This window comes from Ornithodoros turicata, chromosome 3 (genome assembly GCF_037126465.1).
Source record: "Ornithodoros turicata isolate Travis chromosome 3, ASM3712646v1, whole genome shotgun sequence".
In the NCBI taxonomy this organism is placed as follows: domain Eukaryota; kingdom Metazoa; phylum Arthropoda; class Arachnida; order Ixodida; family Argasidae; genus Ornithodoros; species Ornithodoros turicata.
In genome coordinates, this window is record NC_088203.1 from 3,522,459 (window position 1) to 3,545,484 (window position 23,026).

The 23,026-nt window shown below is 48.0% G+C and overlaps 1 protein-coding gene across 2 annotated transcripts in view; it reads left to right on the plus strand.

Moving 5' to 3' along the window:
- Window positions 1–20,393, plus strand: part of LOC135387841 (uncharacterized) — a 30,461-nt gene extending 10,068 nt beyond the window's left edge. For both annotated transcript variants that reach the window (XM_064617000.1, XM_064616999.1), the window contains 7 exons: window positions 4,075–4,309; window positions 7,289–7,427; window positions 9,524–9,675; window positions 12,710–12,824; window positions 15,390–15,560; window positions 18,838–18,957; window positions 20,172–20,393. In XM_064617000.1, coding sequence (XP_064473070.1) covers window positions 4,075–4,309; window positions 7,289–7,427; window positions 9,524–9,675; window positions 12,710–12,824; window positions 15,390–15,560; window positions 18,838–18,957; window positions 20,172–20,357 — 1,118 coding nt within the window. In that variant the 3' untranslated portion in view covers window positions 20,358–20,393. The remainder of the gene's footprint in view (window positions 1–4,074; window positions 4,310–7,288; window positions 7,428–9,523; window positions 9,676–12,709; window positions 12,825–15,389; window positions 15,561–18,837; window positions 18,958–20,171) is intronic.
- Window positions 20,394–23,026: the final 2,633 nt, after the last annotated feature.

Below are 23,026 nucleotides of genomic sequence, written 5' to 3' on the forward strand. Positions count from 1 at the left end.
TAGCACGCTGTCCGCAAACCATTGTTGCGAATGACGGGGTTATCGCTTTTAATTGGTAGAGAGGCGAGCGTTAGCCTTTTTGTGGCAATTTTCATATATCCAAATTGCTACAAAAAGGCGTACGCCCTCCCCCCCCCTCTTCGAATCAGAAGCGATAACCCTATCATTCTTGGGAATAATTGGCGGACACCGTGCTGTGCGTTTTTTTTTTTTTTTGAGTCTAGGAACGAGTGCTAACTGCCGGTGGTCCTTCTGCACACTGCCCTCTTTCTCATTTCTGTTCTCCTCCGCGTCCATAGCCCCAGTGGTCAGAGCCGTTTATGAGGAGAGTTTTGGCCATTCTGTGATACAGTCAAACTCCTTTACAACGAAACTCAGGGGACTGCAAAAAAAATTTGCAGTAAAGGTATTTTCGTTAAAAAGGATGTCCATTATTGGACCTATAGGGCTCCAGCGGGACCGCAAAAAAATTTGCTGTAGTGGTATTTTCGTTAAAAAGGTGTTCGCTATAAAGGAGTTTGACTGAATTTTGCCGCCCCGAGGTGGGGAGCCGCCGTGACGTCGGAGCAGTCATCGCTCCGCCCACTTGACCGGCAAGAAACATACTTTTGATTCGAGGAGAGAGAGAGGCGTACGGCTTTTTGTGGCTATTACCATATACCCAAATTGCCACAAAAAGGCGTACGCCCCCTTCTCTCCGCGAATCGGAAGCGATAAACCCTATCATTCGCGGCAATGGTTGGCGCACAGCGTGCTATGCGGTGAAGCTCTCGTTTTCAGAGTGGCTTTGGCGCCGCCGATCGTGTGACGTCAAGCGGTGCGCTTCGAGACAGGCTCCTCCCATTGTCCAAACTCTCCCAATATAAACGGCTCTGCCAGTTGTGTACATGTGCCGACAGTGTCAGGGGAAGGAAACTGAATCTTTTTCGTTTCCGTTACCACCTTCGTTACTGGCCCTTATGTGTTTCGGTTTCAGTTTTGGTTACCGTTTCCGTTACGTTTCGGTTTTGGGTACAGCCTCACCTCCCAGCCCCCTTTTTGTTTTCCTTCTTTCTTTTCTTTTTTGTTTAAAGAGCATCCCTAATCCCTGTACGTTCTGAAGACAATTTAACAAATTTAACAAATTTAACGGTGGACTCGAGGGATACATGGAGGGAAATACACATATAGGTGCGTGATTTCTGTGAACAGCTAATATGAAGATGGCTTCCAGGAATGTTTTTTTTTTCTATCACATCACACATCATAATGTTACTCACGCTTGCAACTTCCAGGTCACCATAAGCGTATAAGAACTATGCTTCTGCTATTTACTGTACAATACTTACTTGACATGCTCCAGACTGATAGTTCATTTCAGATTTTGTTCTTCAGCTAATTTTGGTTTGCTTCACTGAGGTTTATTTCATAAATTTATCTACATGATATGGTAAAGAATTGCAATAGTTCGAGTCCTGCGGTACCCGAATTATTACCGTAAATTATTGTGGCTTTCCGTTTGTGTTTCAGGTATTCTAACTGTGCTATATCCGTTTGTTACCGTTACCTGCTATATTTTCGGTATAATACCGTTTCCGTTTCTGTTAGCAGCCATATTTCCGGTATAACACAGCTTCTGTTGCCGTTACCCGCTATATTTCCGGTATAATACCGTTTCCGTTTCTGTCACCGTTACCTGCTATATTTCTGGTATAACACCGTTTCTCTTACCGTTACCCGCTATATTTCCGGTATAATACCGTTTCCGTTTCTGTTACCGTTACCTGCTATATTTCTGGTATAACACCGTTTCTCTTACCGTTTCCCGACATGGAACGATCACTCGTACTTGTAGCGCCGCCCCAAAGACTACACGAAGCAGGAACACATGACAACTGCATACTCCCAACTAACTCCCATACTGCACACTCCCCGTAATGGGTATTTACTAAGTATCCAGCCTTTATCCATTAAGGATCGATCAACCGATAGATCAATCGATTCTCTATCGATTATTTTGAGCATCCTTTCCTCGTTGCAGATTCGTGTAAGTCAAACGAGGCATCCATGCACCGAAACACATGTGCTATATAGTGGAACTACGTCACTTCCGCTTCCGTCCCCATTTCTTTGGCCCGTGTGACTCCGCTCATGAGAAGGTGTCAGAAATTTTGACTCTGGAGCTACGAGCACCGGAAGTGCGCTATAGGCCGTTTAGTTAAGAGAGCTATGGCTGGGGCCATCACTCAACGCACTCCAATGTCAAGTCGGCACTCGGGCTACCTTCAACCCGAACTGCCAGCCCGACCCTACAGTACGGCAACTTCGGAAAGCTATATGTCCCTCAGAATCTTGCCTTAGCTTAGCTTTACATGAGCTGATGCGTCATCAGTTTGTTTATGGGTTTGTTTGGTCCTGTGGCGGCGACGACGCGCCTCTGCTGCCACGCGCCGCATGGCAGCCTGTTCTACCGGCACCGTCCTAGTGTGAGGCCACGTCCATGGGACGGCTGGGACATTCCATCATCGCCGGTCAGGACTCATGTAGGAGGAACACCACCTCCTCTACATTTGGTGACCCGAACAACGAACAACATGTTCGGCGTAATTCGGCCATGCAACATCCTAAATTCTTCGGTAAACCAGCAGCGAACCACCCTGTAGCAGGCAAGGCGCACCGGGACCACTGTTCCACCGGGGACCCGCAGGGACAATACAGTATAAGCTCACTTTCCGGCCTCCACCTGCTTCATGATGGTCCTCCCCGGCACTTCTCTGGCGACAACCGGCATTCACGCTGTCGTACCGGTCGCGGTACTGTCGCCCTCTCATCAACGCACTCACCCAGCAACAATCAGCGCTCAACAACTCACTCAGCCACAATCAACGCTCGGCAGCAATCTCTCAGCAAGCAATCAGCGCAGTTAACAAGGGCTCAACGCACTCAGCAGACAATCACCAACCACTCAAGCTCCCAACCAATCGGCATTCACATATCATCACTGGAACCCGCCCGAATCGCAGCGCTCTTGTTCCCGCCACCGGCCTCGGTGGCTCAGTCGGTAGCGTGTTCGCCTTCTGATCCCGAGATCACGGGTTCGAACCCGGCCGAGGACGCCAGCAACTTGGTGGCAGGGTACAAGTTGCTTAGACACGCCGTCTTCCGCGAGGGACGTTAAATACGGGGTGCCGTGTGATGAGCTTTCATCGCACGTTAAAGAACCCTCAGGTGGGCAAAAGCAATCCACAGACCGACCGCTGTGGCGTCGCTCATGATCTCAGTTGTCTCGCGACGTAAACCCTTAATTATATAAATTATAAATATCTTGTTCCCGCCATCCCGCTGCTGCTGCATCAACACCCACAAGCACAAGCCGTGTGTCCAGTCATCCACCATCCACGAGTCGTCCCCATTCTCCTCTTCATGGTATCGACGCGGACTTCAATCCCATGCACCACTCTGCGTCTGAGGGGGGAGTGATGTGGCGGCCCATGGAAGACGACGACGACGCGCCTCTGCTGCCGCGCGCTACTGCGCCTGGCAGCCAGTTCTACCGGCACCGTCCTAGTGTGAGGCCACGTCCATCTCCCCGTTGGGACATTCCAGCATCGCCGGTCAGGACGCATGTAGAACACCACCTCCCATATGACAGGTGTGGTGTGGCAAGTCTTGATGCTCACAAATATCGCGTTTTCATACGACAAACCGTCTTGAGCGAGGACAGGTTTTGGAGGTGCAGGACAAGTGAGTTCGGGGAGTCCTTTGAGTTCGGGGGTAAGTGGTTTCAACGTAATTTGTATCCTCTCCCTCATTTGTATCCTCAACATAATCTTCGTCCAGGAGGATAATCTTTCTCCAGGACGGCTTTCGTCCTTTACCAAAACCGCACCACGTGGGTTTGTTTTGGCGCGCCAACTGGAGTACGCGAGTCTGTTGCACGACTAAGCAACACCTATTCAAACGGGCTTCACCTGCAGCAAACAAGTGCTAACAGGTGGTGGACCGGCGGACTGTCCGACGACCACCTTCCAACTGCTCATAACCATAATTGCTTCGCGGTGGCTGACAAACTAACCTGGCTCGTTCCTTTTGCAGCGACCCCGCATCCGAACTTCCAACCTTTGCTGTGCACCGTGGGGTCATGGGCGACCAACAAGGACTTCTACCCAGATAAAGATCTCTGCGACATCCTCTTCTTCACCCACATCAAGTGGAACGAGGCAAAATCCAAGTGGGGTCCTTCGTATTTCCCGTATCGTCAGACGGCATACGATACTTTCCTGAGCCACGTAAAGACACGAGAACACAGTGGTGTCTCGTTCGATTACAGGTAAGCTTCGCGGCAAGGCAACGCCGGGTAAAACAGTGTAGCATTTATCTGTGCGAACTGTCAACTTCTGGTCGGCTTTTCGCGAAACTCGGCGAATGTTTTGTTTTTCTTTTCTTTTTTTTCCCTCTTCTTTTGTGAGACACAGTAGAATGAAGCTGCATTAGACTCCGAAAAGGTCTGCGAAGTCTGATCATGTACGTATGTTGTCAGATATCTGATGGCGATGTGCAGTCGTGGACTGATGGATCACATACCATCAGGAAGCCGTGGGGCACAGGACGCTAGTCCTGGGCCGACTCAGAGGGAACTGTACAGATAACTGCACGTTCCTGTTACTCTAATTATGCTAGCTACCCTTTAAAGGGACAATCGCATCCGGGAACGTATGTATGATACCGATAGGGTAATGTTCCTGATCGCTTTAGAGTCAACTTTGCAAAATTTCTCTTCCGAAAACACTTTACAACGAGTTTTAAAGGTCCGCATTCTATCTGTAGCCAACAGGATGATGACGTAAGCCAGGCGCACGAATGGGAGCGCAGCGCTGGCGATTGTCTCCGAGATCGTCTGCTTGGCGTTCGCATCGCACTATACTCAGTGAAAAGTCCTCGGTAAATACGCTGACTTTCGCTTATCAGTGTGAGTGCAGACGTAACCATGTTACGTGAAACACGGCGTTACGCTCCTGGCCGTACGAACACGTTCAACGTTAACCTGAAACAACATTCCGCGAGCCGGTAACAAAGAAGACTCCGTCCCCTAGCATTCCGCCTCGTCCGCCCGCCTGTCGGTCGGTTGCCAAAGCTACTAAGGTCCCTCCGGCCGCTCCGTGATTGGTACTCTCCATGTCAAAGGGCGCGCAGTGATTGGCCTCGTCCGCGTGACGTTTCCAGAGAGGGAATCCAGGAATGCGTCGTCTGCTCTTGCCAAGTTTTATAACAAACTACACAGGAACGACGCTGCCAATTCGCGTCGGGTTTTCGGCGTTATTATCAGTGATGAACGCGGAGTAAAAAAGCACTACAGTTTCGGAATCGACCGGGACGGATGCGATAGTCCCTTTAAAAACGCGAGCGAAAATTTGTTCGACACGGCGCATGTGCTTTGTTTGTAGTTGATAGGTGCGATAGGAGTGTAGAAAGAATAGGCTTAAAATGCGATCTCAAGCACAGGATGCAACGCCTCTATCCGCCTCTTTCTCCATGTGACCCGTCTCATTCAGTTGGCGAAATGGGACTGCCTGGCACGTGCATTAGGCGAATAGACCTCTCCATGTGTGTTCGACAGCGCCACCAATAGGGGAGTTCAGAAAATCCCAGGGTGCTTAGCGCCTCTTTGAATTGTGGCCTCCAAACTGTTCCGATTTCTCCCCCCTACCGGTCCATTGTCCACGACGTGCCAAGGTCAGCGAAAGCGAATTATGATGACGTTTATCGGGTAGAGATCTATTGGTACCCTGTGCCAGGTCCCCCAAACTCACCTCGGAAAAGCGTGCAACGAAGAAGGCCGCCACTAGATACCCCGCTGTTGCCGTTCCTTATCACTTCAGCCCGCTAAGTTTAGCGGCAAAATGTTTTTGTTGTTTCTGCGAATGAATCTAGTCTTTATATGTCCAAATAAGACGAGTATAACAACTTTCTCTGTCGTGTTTCACTTTAATGACACTTGTCGTGTGACACGACAGGTACGCTATGTGATGCACGCAGCCGTGCACTTGATCCTTTCGATCGCTCAACAGGTTTAAAAACGGGACCAAAACGTGAAACACGACACAGAAAGTTGTTATACGCGTTTTATTTGGACATATAGAGGCTAGATTCATTCGCAGAAACAACAAAAACATTTTGCCGCTAAACTTAGCGCGCTGAAGTGATCCGGAACGGCAACAGTGGGGTATCTAGTGGCGGCCTTCTTCGTTCCACGCTTTTCCGAGGTGAGTTTGGGGGACCTGCCGTATACCAAGAGGCGATTTTGTTGCTCCGTGTCCTCCTATCATGATATCTCCATTCGCATGACATCGATAAAGTGTGGCCGCCTATTTTTTTTTTTTTTTTTGTATGACGCTAGGGGTGTCCCTTTCACGTCCCAGTCCAGTTTTCCCAGCATGGTATGGCGCAGGCAAATAAGGGCGAAGGAAATATAGCATTACCGATGTTCGACCAGGCGAAGCTCCAGCCATAGGAACGTTCTGTTTTATGTGCGGCTCTGGCTTGCGCATGTTGGTGCAAACGTATCCGTGCACGATAATTAGAGCGCGGATCAATATCCACTAAAAACAGCGCACATCGAAATGCCTCCACCTCCCGTGCACGCGCAGCGAAGACAATCGGACTGCAGCCATGCGCAGTTGAGCAGCCATGACGGGGGCTGATGGGCAATATTCCACCGAAAATATTCTGTTCTGAACAAAATTGTGCGAAAGAGGAACCAAAGCGTTCCAGGAGCAACAAAACTTCACATGAAATGACACATGGCCACCTGGAAACATGACAAGACATGCACTATATATCTGCCTTTTCATGCTAAATATACCATAACGTGGAAAACGTGCATTGATATGCATCATAGGACCCTTCTAATTTGTCAAAGTATTGTTAATGCTTTAGCATTAGAATCCTCGCCAGGCAAGAATCGCGGCGTGGTTTGTCTGTAGCCACCGCGCGGCGCGCATGCGCGGTGAGTGGTGTGGGAAGGAGAGTAGGACAGGGCGCGACGTGGCTCCGGCGTATCGGCAATGCTAGGCAGTGCTGGTCGATTGGTTCGGACGTAGCTTATGTAAGCTGTGCGAAGGAGCGGCACGAATAAGAGAAGGCAATCCATTTGCGCCCCCACCTTAAGAAGCCGTCTGCTGTATAGAGGAAGCGATCTCTGCAGAGCTTCCGTGTTTGGTCTCACAGTTGTTCGCATGTTTACGAAATCAACGCGATATATGTTCCTGTAGCGTCCCTGGCGAGAGATGTATGCTGTGTATGTTTGCAGGCATCTGCAATCAATAAAGTGGAAGTTGGATAAGAACCATCTGGATGAGTTTTATAAAAACAAGATCAGGCACTTCGGCGTCCTGAATATACTGATCAAGGCCGATCAAGATCTGGAGCCTGTTAACGGTTTGTTTGCGGTAAGCAACCTTTCACGTTGTCTGCCAGAAGAAAAAAAAGCAGTGGTGGGGAAACACTGGATGTGTCATTCCATTGCGGTGATCAACACTACCTAGACAGTAGAAGGCGTCGCACAGGGAGGCCTCTGTATGCAAGAAGGGTTTACGTCTACCTATCCGCTGTTTAGTATGCTTGCTGCAAGGACATCTACATACCAGGCACCTGCCAAACAAAATTTCGGACCGTATTGCAATTTACTGACCCTCTGCAGGAGAGTGCAAGTGTGCCATTGGGACGGACAGACTGGTCGCGCACACAAACGGTGTAGCTTAAATCTTGCAACGTTGCGGACATGAACTTGGATGAAAGAGTCACTGAAAAGGTTAGCCAGCTGTAGGACTCGAACCCACATCTTCTGGATCACCGGTCCAGGGCTCTACCAATTGAGCTAAGCTAACATACCTCCCCTAACTACTCCTAAGGCCAATGTCTTAATTAACTTTCAATTAACTTTCCCAATGAGGACAACTGATCCCCTCGGTCACCTGATACTGGAGCTGTTATCAGAACAAAAATCCGTTCGGTGGATCTGAAAACTACTCCGGTATCAGGTGACTCGAGAGGCCAGATGTTCTCATTGGGAGTTAATTGTCTTCGGGAGTTCGCTAATGCCTCGCTAAGTAGTACCCTTCAGCATATGCTATATTGCAATTGATTTCATGTCGGAAAAAGTGATACACCCAATAGCAATTACCTTGCAGTTTTCTCGGCTTATCCCCTTATTGCATACAGCGGTTCAATTCTTCATGCCACTGCGAAGTCAAGGAAATGGCGGACAAGAGAAAAGCTCGAAGCAGCTCATGGAGCTCACGCACGGAGGCCTGCGTGAGATTTGACGCAAGCCTTCTACCGTGTAGGAGTATCCTCAGACATCCGTGCAGCGCTGGAGGACAACTGATGGCGATGTCCGAGGTCAACGCGTTCGAACATAATTGACTTTTGGGGATTATGAGACGCAGTACAAGTTGCCCAGGTTGCTGACAATTGAAAAAAAAAAAAAAAGGACCAATTGCTAAGCCAGCGCGTGCAGTGACCTACGCTAGCTGTCTGTGCACAGCCTACCACGTGACACAGACCAGGAACGTGAGGAGCATTGCCACGTGACCCTCGACAGCGTCAAGTGATTTCGTTCCTGCCGTGGCATGGGTTCAATCCTCCTGGCATGGGTTCCTGGCATGGGTTCAATCCTAATTTTTTCAGTATAGCGCCATAGAAACATTATGCATTAGGCATCTTTCGGAGATACTGGCGATCTTCTGGCCATTTAAAGTGTCGTCTCTTTGATCATTTGGATTTGAAACCATACACCCCGATTGCCAAACGGTTGCTTGTCGGTGTAGTTGGAATGTGTAAACGCGAAGACAGCACAGTCTTCAAGTTGGCTGACGTTGGTTCTAGTTGGTGCCGAAAGGTGACATGTGTAAGCCCTAACTGAACTGAACGCTCTTCAGCTGCCGATACCATGTATGGAGACACTCACTTCGAAATGAAGCGTGAAGCATGCGAGATCACTTCACCACATAGCATGCTTCTAGCCAACCACCATTCCCTATACCATTCTGTGTCATGATTCGTTCAAAACAGGAGGAGGAGCCTACTGGGACATGCATAATGTTTTCCAGGTAGACTCCCCCTCCCGTTTTCATCAAATAAGGACGCAGAATGGTATCATTCCGAATGAGGGTTGGCTAGGAGGGTGCTATGTGGTGAAGTTCTGTCTCAGAATTGTGGGCGGAGTTCACTCACCGCACCGCATCAGTCACTGCACCGCATAGCACGCTCCTAGCCAACCATCATCTGTCCTCACACCGTTGGCCGCCTTGTTTGTTGAATGTTGAAAATTTCTTGAAAACGGGGAGGCGTACGTCTTTTTTGAATTGTGAAGAAAATGTGCTTTCCACAAATTACGGCAGATAACAATATCATTAGAGATTGTGGCTGGCTAGGAGCGTGCAATGAGCGTGCATTTTTAAGAGTGTCGCCTAAGTGTCAACTGATATGGTAGAACATTGCTGCGGTACGATGAATCGCAAACAGTCTTGTTTGTCTCGTGCAGAAGATACAGTCCCATTTGCTGCAATATCACTTGTATGGGGAAACAGGCCGTGGTACAGAAAACCCAATGTACCTGGTAGCGGCTTTGAAGATGATTAACTTTGCGTCACACAGAGAACAATTTGCCAGCACAATCAACAAGTTTGCTCAAAGGTATGTACCAATAGATAATGTCGCCCAAACATGCGGCTTCCACCCGTGCACCTCATTAATCTGTCCAATTAGCTTAATCGAACTAATTAGAAAGTCCATGGCCACAACGCCCCATTTCAATCAGAGTTACAGGATCTTTCACGATATGTCCACAAAAATTCGACACCCGGAAACTTGCCATTTCTGCAAGGCCGTTTTCGGATTTCATCAGTGGAGGCGCTATCGACAAGGCCCGAAGAGAGTCCATGAAGGAAGGAAACACAAGGAGCGGCTCTTCTGTCCAGATTAGCGTAGCCACCCTCTAGCGGTCGCTGGAGTCAAAATCGCCATTACGTCCTGTCCACCACGTGATCCCCTCTAAAGTTCCGGTTTTGCAAGGCTGTTTCTCGCGTTGCTCTCCGTGTGATTTTGCTTTTTGAAAGTAATTTATTGTCAAAATGTGAGCACCACCGTAGAAACGACGTATGGTAATGTGTTCCTCTCGCTGAAGTGCTATTCTGCAGCTCTGCCACGGGAACAACGTTTTGTTCGTATGTACACGATTAGATGTTTCAGTCGCCTGTGTGTATTCGAGTCATCTTGGAACTATTCGTTTGGGACCTGACACTGTGCCGCAGGTTCATTTTATATCCTCTGTTGTTGTACAAATCTGGTTAACAGTAATCTAGTAAGGCATTTAACAAACGAACATACGTTGGAAGTCACCGCTGCTACACGTAATGTTTCCAGTCCCGCGTACTCCTTTTGCGTTCTGCACACTGTGACTCGTCTTCTAATAGAAGAGTAAACATTCGAACATGCAGAAATAAAGTGCAAGGACGCGTTCAACGTAATACTGTCATCTGAACTGCTACACAACTACATCTCGCGTCGTCTGCTCCGGTGGCGCCGTGCTGCCTGGAGGGTCACGTGAGCGGTCACGTGGTAGACAGGAGTATCCCAGAATGCAATGCGAAGCAGGCTACGCTCCACAGGGGTGACACAAACCCGCCATTGTTGTAACTACCCTCAAGCGGGTGCTTTTGGCAAAACTGCCATCTTGTCCTGGTCGCACGTCATAGAAAACGTCATTTTGAGGTCATGTGACTTTGTTTACATGTCGTTTTGCCGCTTACCGACATATTTTCGCCGTCATAACACCAAGAGATGACCGTATTTTGCCAGCGTAAACTATGTGGTGCTTCTTCCGCAACATGGTAGCCCATTTCACCTTAGTTTAAGTACATCGCATCGGCTCGGTAAGTCTTAACGCGCGGTCGTCATCACATCTTTGGAAGTTGTCAACAATACGAGGCTTTATGTGTAAAACTGCGCGTTTTATTGCGAGATTATCAGATAAAAATAATTACCGTGATCGAAAAACATCCAAAACGCCGTCCAGAAACAACCGCATTGTTTACAAACGGTTTGGCCGCCGATCGCGGGCGCCGCCATCTTTAAGGTCACGTGTGCCTCGACGTTTGCTGTGACGTGCGACCAGGACCTGTCCAGGATGCATTGCGTTCGCCCAGCACGCTTTCGTCTACGGAGCAATACATTGGATGCCACCCCTGTGCTACGCTCGTCCCGATGGAAAACTGTCGGAGGGGCCGCTCCTTGTGTCCTCCATGAGAGAGTCCCACAGCGCATGCAAGCAGCATGAGAAATCACGCATTTTGTCTGCGCCAGCTTCCATCCGTCCATCCAGGACTTGTTTCGAAAACACGTAAAAACTGCCCGAAAAACCGTCGTTCATCAAGGCGCGCTCGTTCAAGTTGTCCCGCCTAAAGTATGGGGAGGAGGAAATGACAACACGGGAAACAGCACGGAACATGCGATGTCGGTGACTATCGGTAACTGATGGCTGCGATGGATGGATGGATGGATGGATGGAAGCATCATGGTCATTGGCTTTCTAATTAGCGTGAAAAAAAGTTACCTTGGTTACCTTTTTCTTTGTTCAATTAAGCTATAATTAGACAAATTAATGAGGTACACTGATGGAAACCTCCTGTTTGGGCGGCAAAAACCTTCACACAAGTGTGAGGCAGGTTTCTAATCATTACTTTTTAATAGTCAAGGGTCACCCCATGAAACACCCTGTATATAGTCGTCAATCACGTCACAGAAGCTATTGATAAGGTAAACGATATTGTGTACACCGTGTAAAAGTGCGCTCTGCATTCCACTGCTAAGCTGCATGCTGTGTCGCCTTCCTTGGTCATTGGACGGAATGTGTGCACCTGACACCCCCTAACACCCGCAACACCCCAAAGTTTTTTTTTGTTTTTTTTACTTTACGTAATAGCTATAATGATTGTTCTGAAATTGAGTGTTACGAATGCGACCCCCCCCCCCCCTGTAAGCGAAGAGCTGGAGCTACACTCTAAGGAAAAAAGGAGTAAAACGGGGAGTAATTGCAGCTTCTACTCCCCTAGTCTGCAATTACTCCCCATTTTAGTCCCCAAACCCAACATTTAGTCCCGGCATTTACTCCCCAGGACTGCAAATTGTCACTAAACTTCGCGAATGGTCTCCTGAATGCAACAGTCTACGTAAATATGTGCCCTTGGTCAATTTGAACGACATAAGGCTGTAAAACTCGGACAACGTAGCAATTTTCCAGCCACACAGAGTAAGAAACAGTTAGCGCATCTTTTTTCGCAAATTGTGCCCTAGTATGGCGCAAGATTTTATATAACTCGATATATCACGGTTGACGGTTTGCTTCAAAGTATTTTCATGCATGCGCAACAATTATGTACCTGGGACTCTTACAACAGCGCGTGAAATGCGGTCTTCACTCTGTGACATTCATTTACTCCCGTGCATTTACTCCCGAAAGGGACTATTTTTTGTGGCAATGCAATTACTCCCCAAAAGGAGTAAAAGTGTGTAGTGTAACGAATTTAGTGTAACGAGTGCGAGCGCCCCTTTAAGTGAAGAGCGGGGTCTTTGTGGAAGTTACTCGTTACTGATGAAAGCTTCGAAGTGTCTACTCTATCCCAGAGCTGCTGTTGTCTCGTTTCGTGTCTGAAAGTTTCACACGTTTCAGTACAATGGCCAACTACATCGTCGTGAACACTGCAATCGACACTTGGCATGGTGGCTGCAAGAGCTTCCCGCCAACGATGTGGTCAGACTCCCACGGGACGTACCAGCCAGCGTTTGTAAGCACCTGAAAATCTCTGGTAGCACATAAATTTCAGCTGGCAAGAGGGCAAAATAATTCAAATTCTAATGCGTAACATTTGCTTTTTCTGCAATTTGCTGTTTTTGCAGTTTGTTGCTTTTTGTCCAGTCCCCCAGCATCATCTTTTGGAGCACAAAGAAAAACAAAACGACCTGAACTGAGTTAACTGCCGGGCAACTAATTACCGGAATTTCATTGGCTGACACATGACGTGTTTTCGGGTAGATTCTGTTATGCTTACGCCAAGGCAAGTACGTTTGGTACTGTGGACCCGTAATTGTCTTATGCATTGTAAGGTGGCCTGGCGTGTTGCAGGGATGGGCATAAATACATTTTTTGAGTATTTAAATATAAATACAAAATACTTTGTTGACCGGGGTATTTAAATACTCTTCATAAATAGTTCATACTCAACATGAGTATTTAAATACAAAATATAAATACTGTATTTAAATACCGTAACTACTACCATAAATACTGTGAGGAAGATGTCATCTGGAATTACAGAAAGAATTATGATCATAAGGACAAATCAGCAAGAAAGAATAGCATTTATTTGTTAGATTATCATGGCGATTTTAATATTAGAAATTTCTCGAAGACTGCTTCTTTTAGGCATCTTCTGTTCGGCCGTACAATCAGATTCGCAAAGGGGAACAGCATCTCCACAGGTGCCGATGAACAAATGCTTGTATTAAATTTGACGAAGATGCTTCGTACAACAATGTAATCGGGTAGTCACGACCGTTGTCCGCAGCAAAAGTGAAAAACTCGCTATCTAAAATGGTTTGTCGCATGCGCATGCTAGCGCAAACCCGGCATAATTGCGCCCCAAACTCGCACTTCTTCCCGAAAGGTCAACTTTACAACAATGCAGGGCAACTTTAAGATATGTGTCAGTATATTCTGTATTTAAGAGTATTTATAAAGTATTTACAAGAATAAATACCCGAAAATTGGTATTTAAATATAATTATAAATACATTTTTCAAGTCTGTATTTAAATACAAAATATAAATACATGTATTTATATTTTAAATAGTATTTTAATTACAATGCATTTAAATACTGCTCATCCCTGGCGTACGTTGATCCCTGCCATAGAAGGTAATAGTATAGGTGGAAGTGGTAGGTTGCTGCTTTATAGCCTCCACGTTGAAAAGACAGCCGGAAAGCCGACTTCATCTCATTAAAGGTATACATGCCGTTTTCACAGCTTTCGGTTCGATGCCAAAACGACGTCCGGTTTCACAGTAAACACACTCTGAGCCAATCAATCGTACCGATTGACAGTTACCGCTTCTGATTTGAGGAGAGAGAAAGGGACGTATACGGCCCTCTCGTGGCAATTCTAGTCGCCACAGAATTGGTACGCATCACGTTTTCAACAAATCGGGAGGTTCCCAGGGTCCTTTGTCACGGAAGGACCGGAAGTCTTCGTGGCACCGGAAGTTGTGGCGGTTGTTTATGTTTACCCGAAAATAGCGTGTATCCTGTAAAGAGAACTTGACCACTTAGCACGCTGCAACCACGAGCCCGAGTGAAATCGGCCTGTGCCCTGATTTGTTGACAACGGGAAGTGTACGCCTTTTTGTGCCTGACGCAGAAATGTCACAAAACGCCCCGCGCTTACCACAAATCACTCTGTGCCATGGTTGGCCTTCACCGTGCTATGTGGTGAAAGTTCTGTTTTAGGACTGTACTGCAAGGCTACACTGTTAAAACAGCACTTCACCACATAGCACGATCCTGGACAACCGTCATTCTGGGTTCTGTCTCGTTTGCTGAAATTGTGAAGGGGTGCCTACCTAGGCTCCTCCCCCTGTCTTGAAGAAATCATGACACAGGATGATACCATGCGGTATGGTGGTTGGCTAAGAAAGTGCTATGTGGTGGGTGAAGTTCTATTTTAAGAGCGCGTAGTTGGCTGTAAAGGTTATGTTGTTGCTTGCGATCCCAGCGCAATGTGACAAGGAACGCTAAACATTGCTACGCCAAACGTTACTAGTAACATTGCCATAACACTGTCTGGGGCGACGTCTTGGGGGTACTGTAGTACCCCTAAGTACTTGGGGGGGGGCGACTGTCAAGGGGGTACCGGTAGTACCCCCTTCTGTACCAGAGCTCAGTTGGGACAACAATGGTCCGTACTGAGGGCTGAGACACATCGCGACACCACGACGCGGCACGACATCTTTCAAACCCTTGTACCCTGAAAGCGAAGTTGAGGCTGGATCACAGGCCTCGGGGTCCGAGGGAACGCGGAAGATGGAAATAATGCAGTGATCGACTTGTGCGACGACCGCCGGATATGTCGATATATCCCATCCTGTCGTCCGCTTAGAACGATAGCGTTTGTGAAGCATCACCGTACGTGCACCTGGGCTGTGAATTATTTTGCCCACCTCTGCTGCTGTATATTGGGTCACTATCCCCCTGTTCACCTGACCCCTCGACCTCCCTGTGAAGTGAAATACAAAATAGCTGTACTACCAGACGGAGCACGAAATCTGACCAAGTATGTTGATGACCCCCTTTTCAGGACACCGCAATAGAAGACGTCCTTTCGGGAGCAGATCAGTGGGATAAGGACAAGTCCGCCCTGTTGGCTTTCTCCCTCGGCGTGTCCGCCTATTACTTTAGAAGCGATCGCCAAGCGACATCGCCCCTCTTTGAAGATTGTCATGCTTTTGGGATGGTATTCTACAAGCAGGTACCTCGTTTTACTATTCAGTAAAAGTGAAATGTACCCAAAGCAGCGCAATGTATACTGAAATCGCGATTGCAGTGGCCAGGTCTTCAATGGGCGCTCTGCGAAGATAAGAGACCTGCCGGCCACCTGTACGTACACACTTAAAAATGAACTTCACCGTATAGCACGCTCCTAGCCAACCATCATCTCGAATGATATCGTTATCTGCCCTGATTTGTTGAAAACGGGAGGCGTACGCCATTTTTGTGACAATTATGAACCGCATAAGTGTCACAGAAAAGGCGTACGCCTACCACTTTGAACAAACCAGGGCACATAGCGATATCATTCGAGATAATGGTTGGCTAAGAGCGTGCTATGGGGTGAAGTTCATTTTTAGGAGTGTACTTCAACGTTCAAGGGAGGACCTCGATATTTTCATTTGCGAAACTCCCGGTCTCGAAAAGATGCTTGAAAAAAAAAAAGCTCCATTATGACGACATGAAAGACGATATGGATTGGAAGCAGATAACAAAAGCCGCATTATAACGGTGGTTGTAGCATGAGGCGAGTTTATTATCGTAGGTTTGTCCAAGTTCGTTGTTTGCGTTCTTTGTCCACGTTAGTCTAAATTCGCTGTCTCCAACTCGCGGCTGTGCAGGTAGTTTACAGTCCGAGGAAAATGGAAGCACTAAAAAAATCGCAAAACAACAAAACGAAGACGAGCTTTCGAGGTTTAATACGTACAAGCTATCGCGTGGTGGACCACGCATATTTATTTTGACCAATCTGGCCGAATAGTATGGGCTCAACGCATTTATCTCGGGAACATTCACCTTGACTTCCCAATTAATCCCCCATTGCATTGCGAAATTCACTCCGGACTGCTCTGGTAATAGCTGCAAAAAAAAAAAAAAAAAAAGAGAGAGAGAAGAAAGACTTCTGATAACCTTACGGCGCAAATTGTAGACAGAGCTCAGTCCACCCTCACGTTAAAATGCAAAATGCGGCGGAAGAAAACCGGTCGTTCGCCCCCTTCTCGTATCCATCACGCTCTTTAAGATATAACGTGCAACCATGCTGCCATTTTCAGAGCAAGCTTGGCTTGGCTTGGCTTGAATCAGGCTCGGAGCGCGTGAAAACAAATCCACGTGGGTAGCACAAAGAACCAAAAACCGGTCTCGAGTGGGACCGACTAGTCACTAAATGAGCTTCGCTTCAGAGTATCGACACTGATGTCTCCAAGGGAGAGCAGGAGCGCCATCTTGTTTCCGCACCGCACCGTACCATTCCCAGTTGAGGATCAAGGACGACTAACATAATGCTCCCTGTGGGAGAGAGAAGCGTGTATAATTGTTGCGCGATACTCCATGTATTGTCAATCAGAGCGTTCCGAAGATGTCAAGGTGAGCTCAAGGCTGTCAACTGCTGCTTGTAACATTTCACCTGCGCACGATAGATGGCATCATGCGCTGAAGTGCGCCAGAGCCGTTTATAGGGAGAGTTTGGCCATTAGGAGGAGCCTAACTTGAAGCGCGTCATGCGACGTCACGGCTAAGCCACCTCCCTCGCCGTGCTCCATTGTTGTCAAGTTGTCAGCCGGGCGCCGACGCCATATTGATGCTGATCGTTGTTTACAATGCAAGGAGGGAAGACAAGGGCGTACACCGTCCTTCGAAGGCCCTTCGTCCTTGAACTCTTTCAGTTTGGCAACAAAGCCCCCCTTATCAGAGGCGGCTGTGGGTCACAATCCGGTTATTCCTGTAGATCGCATTCATTGCGACAACAAAGCTGACGGGACAGCATCAATATGGCGCGCATCAGATGGCTGATTAGCGGATTCTGCTTGGATTCAGGCTTTTTGGGTGGCGCAACGACGACTCTGACGTCAAAATAGGCTCCACCCACGAGGCGGCAAAAGATCAGAGAATGACCAAACTCTCCCTATAAATGGCTCTGAAGTGCGCAGTGCGCGTGGCTAGCGTGGCGCGGAAAACAAGATGGCGCACGCTCGCTCTTGGAACCTAGTGTCAGATACTCTGAAGCGTAGCTTGTTTAGTAGTTCTAGGACCGACGAGCTCGCGCCGTTCGTGCTGTCTCCCCACTGATCCCCATGCACTTCTGTCGTCCCCACACAGCGCCATCTAATCACGGCGGAGGTAACCTTCTCTGGCGACGCAAGATCGTAAGCATGCGCATCGGCCGTTGCGGAAAGGTTCATTCTTTCCCGGGTATTACCACTGCAGTAGTGACTAGGGCACTAGTGCAACGGTAATAGCCGGGGTCGAATGGCGAAAATCATTTCGAGGCGCACGAATTGAGGCGAGTAAATGCTGGCATGCGGTTTCTCTTATTCAATTTCTCGCCAAGTAAAATGTGGCCAGAAGTCATGGCACAATCTCCTACGACATAAATAACGCTCACCCCGTATGGTCAGACAAGTAGATACACCCTGTTTACAATACAGGGTGTTTCAAAAAACGTGTCATTCGGACTTTATAAAAAAACGGGGCGACGGAAAAATACGGGGTAAAAGGCACTTGTGTGGCAATTGAATTTGCCATCTCGCAAAAATATTTTCATTTGATTTTAATTAAAATAAATTTAATTTCTTTAATTGAATTCCAAAATTTCCCAAGTCAACCTAAGGCTTTTTTTTTACAGAATTAGAGAGCCCGTAGCGAACTTAGTCAGATCCACTAAGAAATCCGCTCGATATTGCAAATGGAACTGCCCCAAAAAAGTCCCGAAATTGAGGCTTCAAAGTTTCGGGCATTCAACGGCGCACCAAATCAGACGCAAAGATTTGTGGAGAGGAGGACATGCTCCTGCACCCATGAAAGATAGATTAAAATCAAATGAAAATATTTTTGCAAGATGGCAAATTCAGTTGCCACACAAATGCTGTTTACCCCGTATTTTTCCGACGCCCCGTTTTTTTATAAAGTCCGAATGACACGTTTTTTGAAACACCCTGTATGTTGCATGGACACAGATTGATATTGATCGACTGATATCTGACTGTCGATGGTGAACGCAGTGAGTAATCTGAAAGGAGAGAAAAGCGGAGTGTCACATGATGGGACAAATGGGTTACATGTCTTCGCGGAGACTGTCTGGATGGAAGAGTAGATCGCGTATATGGAGTCGCTAAACCAAGGTGCACGCGCATGCGGAGCCAACTGCAAGCGGCTGCCAAGAATGCGCGAGCGCAAAGTTTCTGCTTCCTGTACCTGCTTCGTGTAGAAATTCCGCGAGATTAAAGAGAACCAGCATTTACGGGGGAATTGTGTTCCAGGTGTGCGACCCACAAATAAAGGGGAAAACACCAACGACTCCTCCGGGCTGCAAATGCCATGCCTACGGAACTGGGAGATACATGTACGTTTGGGACACGTTGGAAGACATAATCGAGAAGGTAAGGAATGAACAGCATCATGAAAGCTCTCATGGGATGTTAGAGCTCCGCAAAGGGGTATGGGGGCAACGGAACCTTTTATAGTGGCTTCTTTCGGTTTTGGGCATGTTTGCACTCCAGGACGAAATTTATATGCCCATGGGTAATGTGTGCGTGATGGGATGCAATGAGATGGGAAATGTACTATATGGATGGGAAGGTGTTCACGCGGAAGAGCCATGCTCCGCACCCAGACAAGAGTTTGGGAAGACCCCCCCCCCCCCCCCACACACACACACACTTGGAACCTTCTGAACATGCCTATCCGATTAATAATTGTCATGATGTCTCTCTCTCCGAGGAGAAAGGAAGTGAGACTGACAGGAATACTGCAGCCAAACATACTGGCGTCACAGTATTTCTTTTTTAGTTTATTCTTTTTCCAGGCTACAGGAAAGATATTCGTTTCCTGCGATTCTTTTCCCTTTCCTCAAGGCTTCCTGCTACTGTAGCATGCACTTCTGCGGGAGCGAAACCTTCGCCCCTGATCTGTTGAAGTTGAGCCGCAGTGGCACCAGCACTGTACTATGCTCGAGGCCTGTTTAGGCGGCAGCCTAGTGCAGGCAAGTCCTGTCCTGTCCTGTGCACTGTCCTCGTTCTTACTTGCTCCGTTCCACCGTCCCTCTTCCCACCAAGTGTGAGAACTTTAAGGAAACATTAGGATGTGTAGCAGTCCGCTTCAACGTGCAATACGAGAAAACTTGCGTGTATATTTAGTAGCACTAGGAGGACATCGCACTTGTACGGAATGAATGCTTAGGGACAAGGACAGGGCACGAGGAACAGGAATGGCGAAGGATACGAGCACACTGTGCGCTTACTCCCCTTAATCGTCCTTGTTACTCGTGGTGCTACAGTATGTACCACAGTATTAACCGAAAACCGCTTCGAAGCCATCGCTTTCCGGGAACCGTAACCTCTACGCAACCGGAAATGCTCTTCTTCCACGAATCGAAACCGTAAAAGTAACCGTAACCGTTACCGTTCTAGCACCGCGGCCATCCGCAAGATCCGCTAGGGGCGCTACTCGTCCGTCCGCGAGATTAAAACCAGATCCCGGCTGATCGTACGGGAACCGATATTTGTTTGGGTTTTAGTCAATGCTTAGGGGTGCTTCCAGTTGTCCTGCTTGCCTGTACCTGCATTGTCATGACCACGTCCGTCTCCCTCCATAGATGAATCTATCGATTGACACCTACAAGAGACCGCACTTCGGATTCATCTTCTTCGACGCCGAGTTGTCAGACATGACGGCTAGTCCATGCATAACGGATAGCGGAACATTTCCTCGCCTTCGTGCTGCCAGGAAAAGGATGGACGCATTTCACAAGAAAATGGATTTGCTCGAAAGGAGTCCTTGACGGGACTGCATTCTGGCCGTATTCTGATTTATTAAAATGCTGATTTATTTAAATTAAAGATCTGCAACTATCTTCGTAGATAAAATGGTTGAAAACACCTGGGAGCACATGTAGGAAGGAAAAAGGACACGACGTGACATCATCACACTCTTCTCGTTTGGGTACATTTCTGAGTGCTTGTACAAGTATATTGCAACTTGTGTACTCCATACTACTAGTGCGCTGCATGTTGCTAAAGTATTGTATATTCCTGCAAAGTATTTTGGCTCTAGGTGATGCGAAAGGTAGATAAAATTTTTGAGAACTGTGACGTTATGTTAGGCTCCGATCTCCTGTGCTTTGTTGCACTCCATTAAAGGAGCTCCACGTGACACCCCCTGACGTTCGAGAAAACTCGAGGAGGGAGAACACGTCACGTGACTTCTCCACCACATGCACGCCGCCGTCGTTGCCAGAACTCATCATGTATTATCACTGTATCATGTATTTCCATACCACCGAGAGCACTGAATTCACGGTGCATGTCACGGGGACCTGCAAAATTGTTAATAATTCCCTTCATGATGTGGATACCGGATACCGTGGCATGGATACCGCGGATGCGCCGACTAAACAAACTACAACGGGATTATGAATGATTGAGGTATTTCATCGCCGGGTGCGATGCATGCCAGGTGGCGCTGTTGCTAATCTACTCATGGATACCAACCCTATACCCATCGGACGCAGGAACTCTATGGTGCGGCAAACCAATTCGTCGCCTGAATCTCTGCCGGAAGTCTGCCATCGAACTGAACGGCTTCTGTAGCCTTCTGCAGCGCGCGGCGTCCCCACCAGTGCTCTCGGCACTACCTAACAAATACCGTCCCACTCGGTGGAGGAAGGCAAGGTCGTGCTGAATAATTGGTGGTAGTGGGTTCGAATCATATCCAGACGAATGTCGGCACAGTTCCCCCCTGAAGTCTGCCCAGGACGCACACTAACCCCCTGTCCTCCACTCCTTTTTGCTGTCCTCTACCCATCTGTCCGAATCTGCAAACCGCTCATAGCCGCAGTTGCTTCGTTGTGCTAAACTGTCATTCGACGCTCTGGACGCAGTCTGATAGGCAGAGCCGTAGCGACGGGGAGGGTGGGGAGGTGCAGCCCTCGCCAGAAAGGGCGCCGAACGGCAGGCCCTGGCAGGTCGGTTGGACAGGATAAGGCAGGAACGAAGAAAATTTAAATTTACGACTTCGGCAGTCCAAATAAGCGTTTTTCATTTCTTTGTTTTCGGGGCTTCTGACGGCAGTGGGTAAAGGGGGGGGCGGGGGTGCTTCAGATTTACTCTGCCCTGGGCGCAAACTTGCCTCGCTACGGCTCTGCAGCAGGGGAGGACAGACAGACTGACTGACTGACTGACATCCCGTCAGAATAACCCGAGTACGTAGCGACTGCCATACTCGGATGAAGCCCTGAGGGAACAGAGGAATGTGTTTGCACCGCAGCCATCTGTTGTGTCAGCGCGGCGACAAGATGTGTCACCTACAGCAATATTGTCTGGCGAGGAGGAAGTGGCGAAATTTCAGCGGCGCCCTAGTTATATGCGAACATCACATGCCATTTTTTTCCCCAGCATCACATGCTCGTCGATTATTGCGCAGCCTTGCACGAGACCTCTCCGGTCGACTCTGCTTCGATGACAATGGATCTCGCGTGAGTCTGTTGTACCAGACTTCTGGATACGCGACCGCGGCACTCCGTGTGGCGCAATGCATGCAGATTTGACCTGCGTGACCCACGACCACGTAGTATTTCAGCCCCTCGCTGGATGTGTTGCCTTTTGGCACCAATTGTGCTATGGCTACAAAAAACGCGTTTGAACTTCTAGCCCTTTCTTGTCTTTCCTAAGCTTCTGAGCGCCCTAAATCATGTGACACAGTCCCTCGTCTGTTTTTGGGAACCGTTGGTGATCGGTGGCACGAAAACCGATGTTTTTTCTCGTGTTTTCATAAACGATCACCCCCACTTCGGCAAAAAGGAAAAAGGTCCAGGCAAAAAACTGATATAGACTCATGGTAAGGGGGCCCAGAGACACGGAACACGAAGGGCGGACGACAAATTTCGAGTATCAGCTTCTTTGAAGTGAAGTGAATTCCTCATTAATAAAGAGTTGAAAGCGAGTGACGGCATGTTTGTTGGCTCCTTTAACTATGCGGCGGTAACTCGTTACCCGTGAGTAACGAGAACTCGTTACTTTTGTATGTTGATAGTGAGTAACGTATTTAGTTCCTTTTTATTGGTAACGGGCGCAAGTCTGGGTCAGCCACATTTTCGTGCATGACGTGATACTTCCTTGACCGATACCTCGTTGACGCTCGGGCTTGCGCTACGTCAGAGTAAAGAATTTATGCCAGAGAAACTTACAAGAAATTATTTTGGTGATCCAGCACTGTGTAACAAAATAAATACGACCCCGCAAACTTTTGTCTCAGTCTATCGGTATAGCGCATAGAAATGCACGAAGAGGAAAGTTTGTGTGGTCGTATTTATTTTATTTTTTATTTTTTTACGAAATGCCGGGAACCACGATTTTTTCGTGCGTTTGACCGGCGCGAAGTACTTACTGTGTGGCATCGGAAGCCTGTCTCTCAATTTGATATAGCGCGTCGCGCGCGAAAATGTGGCTGACG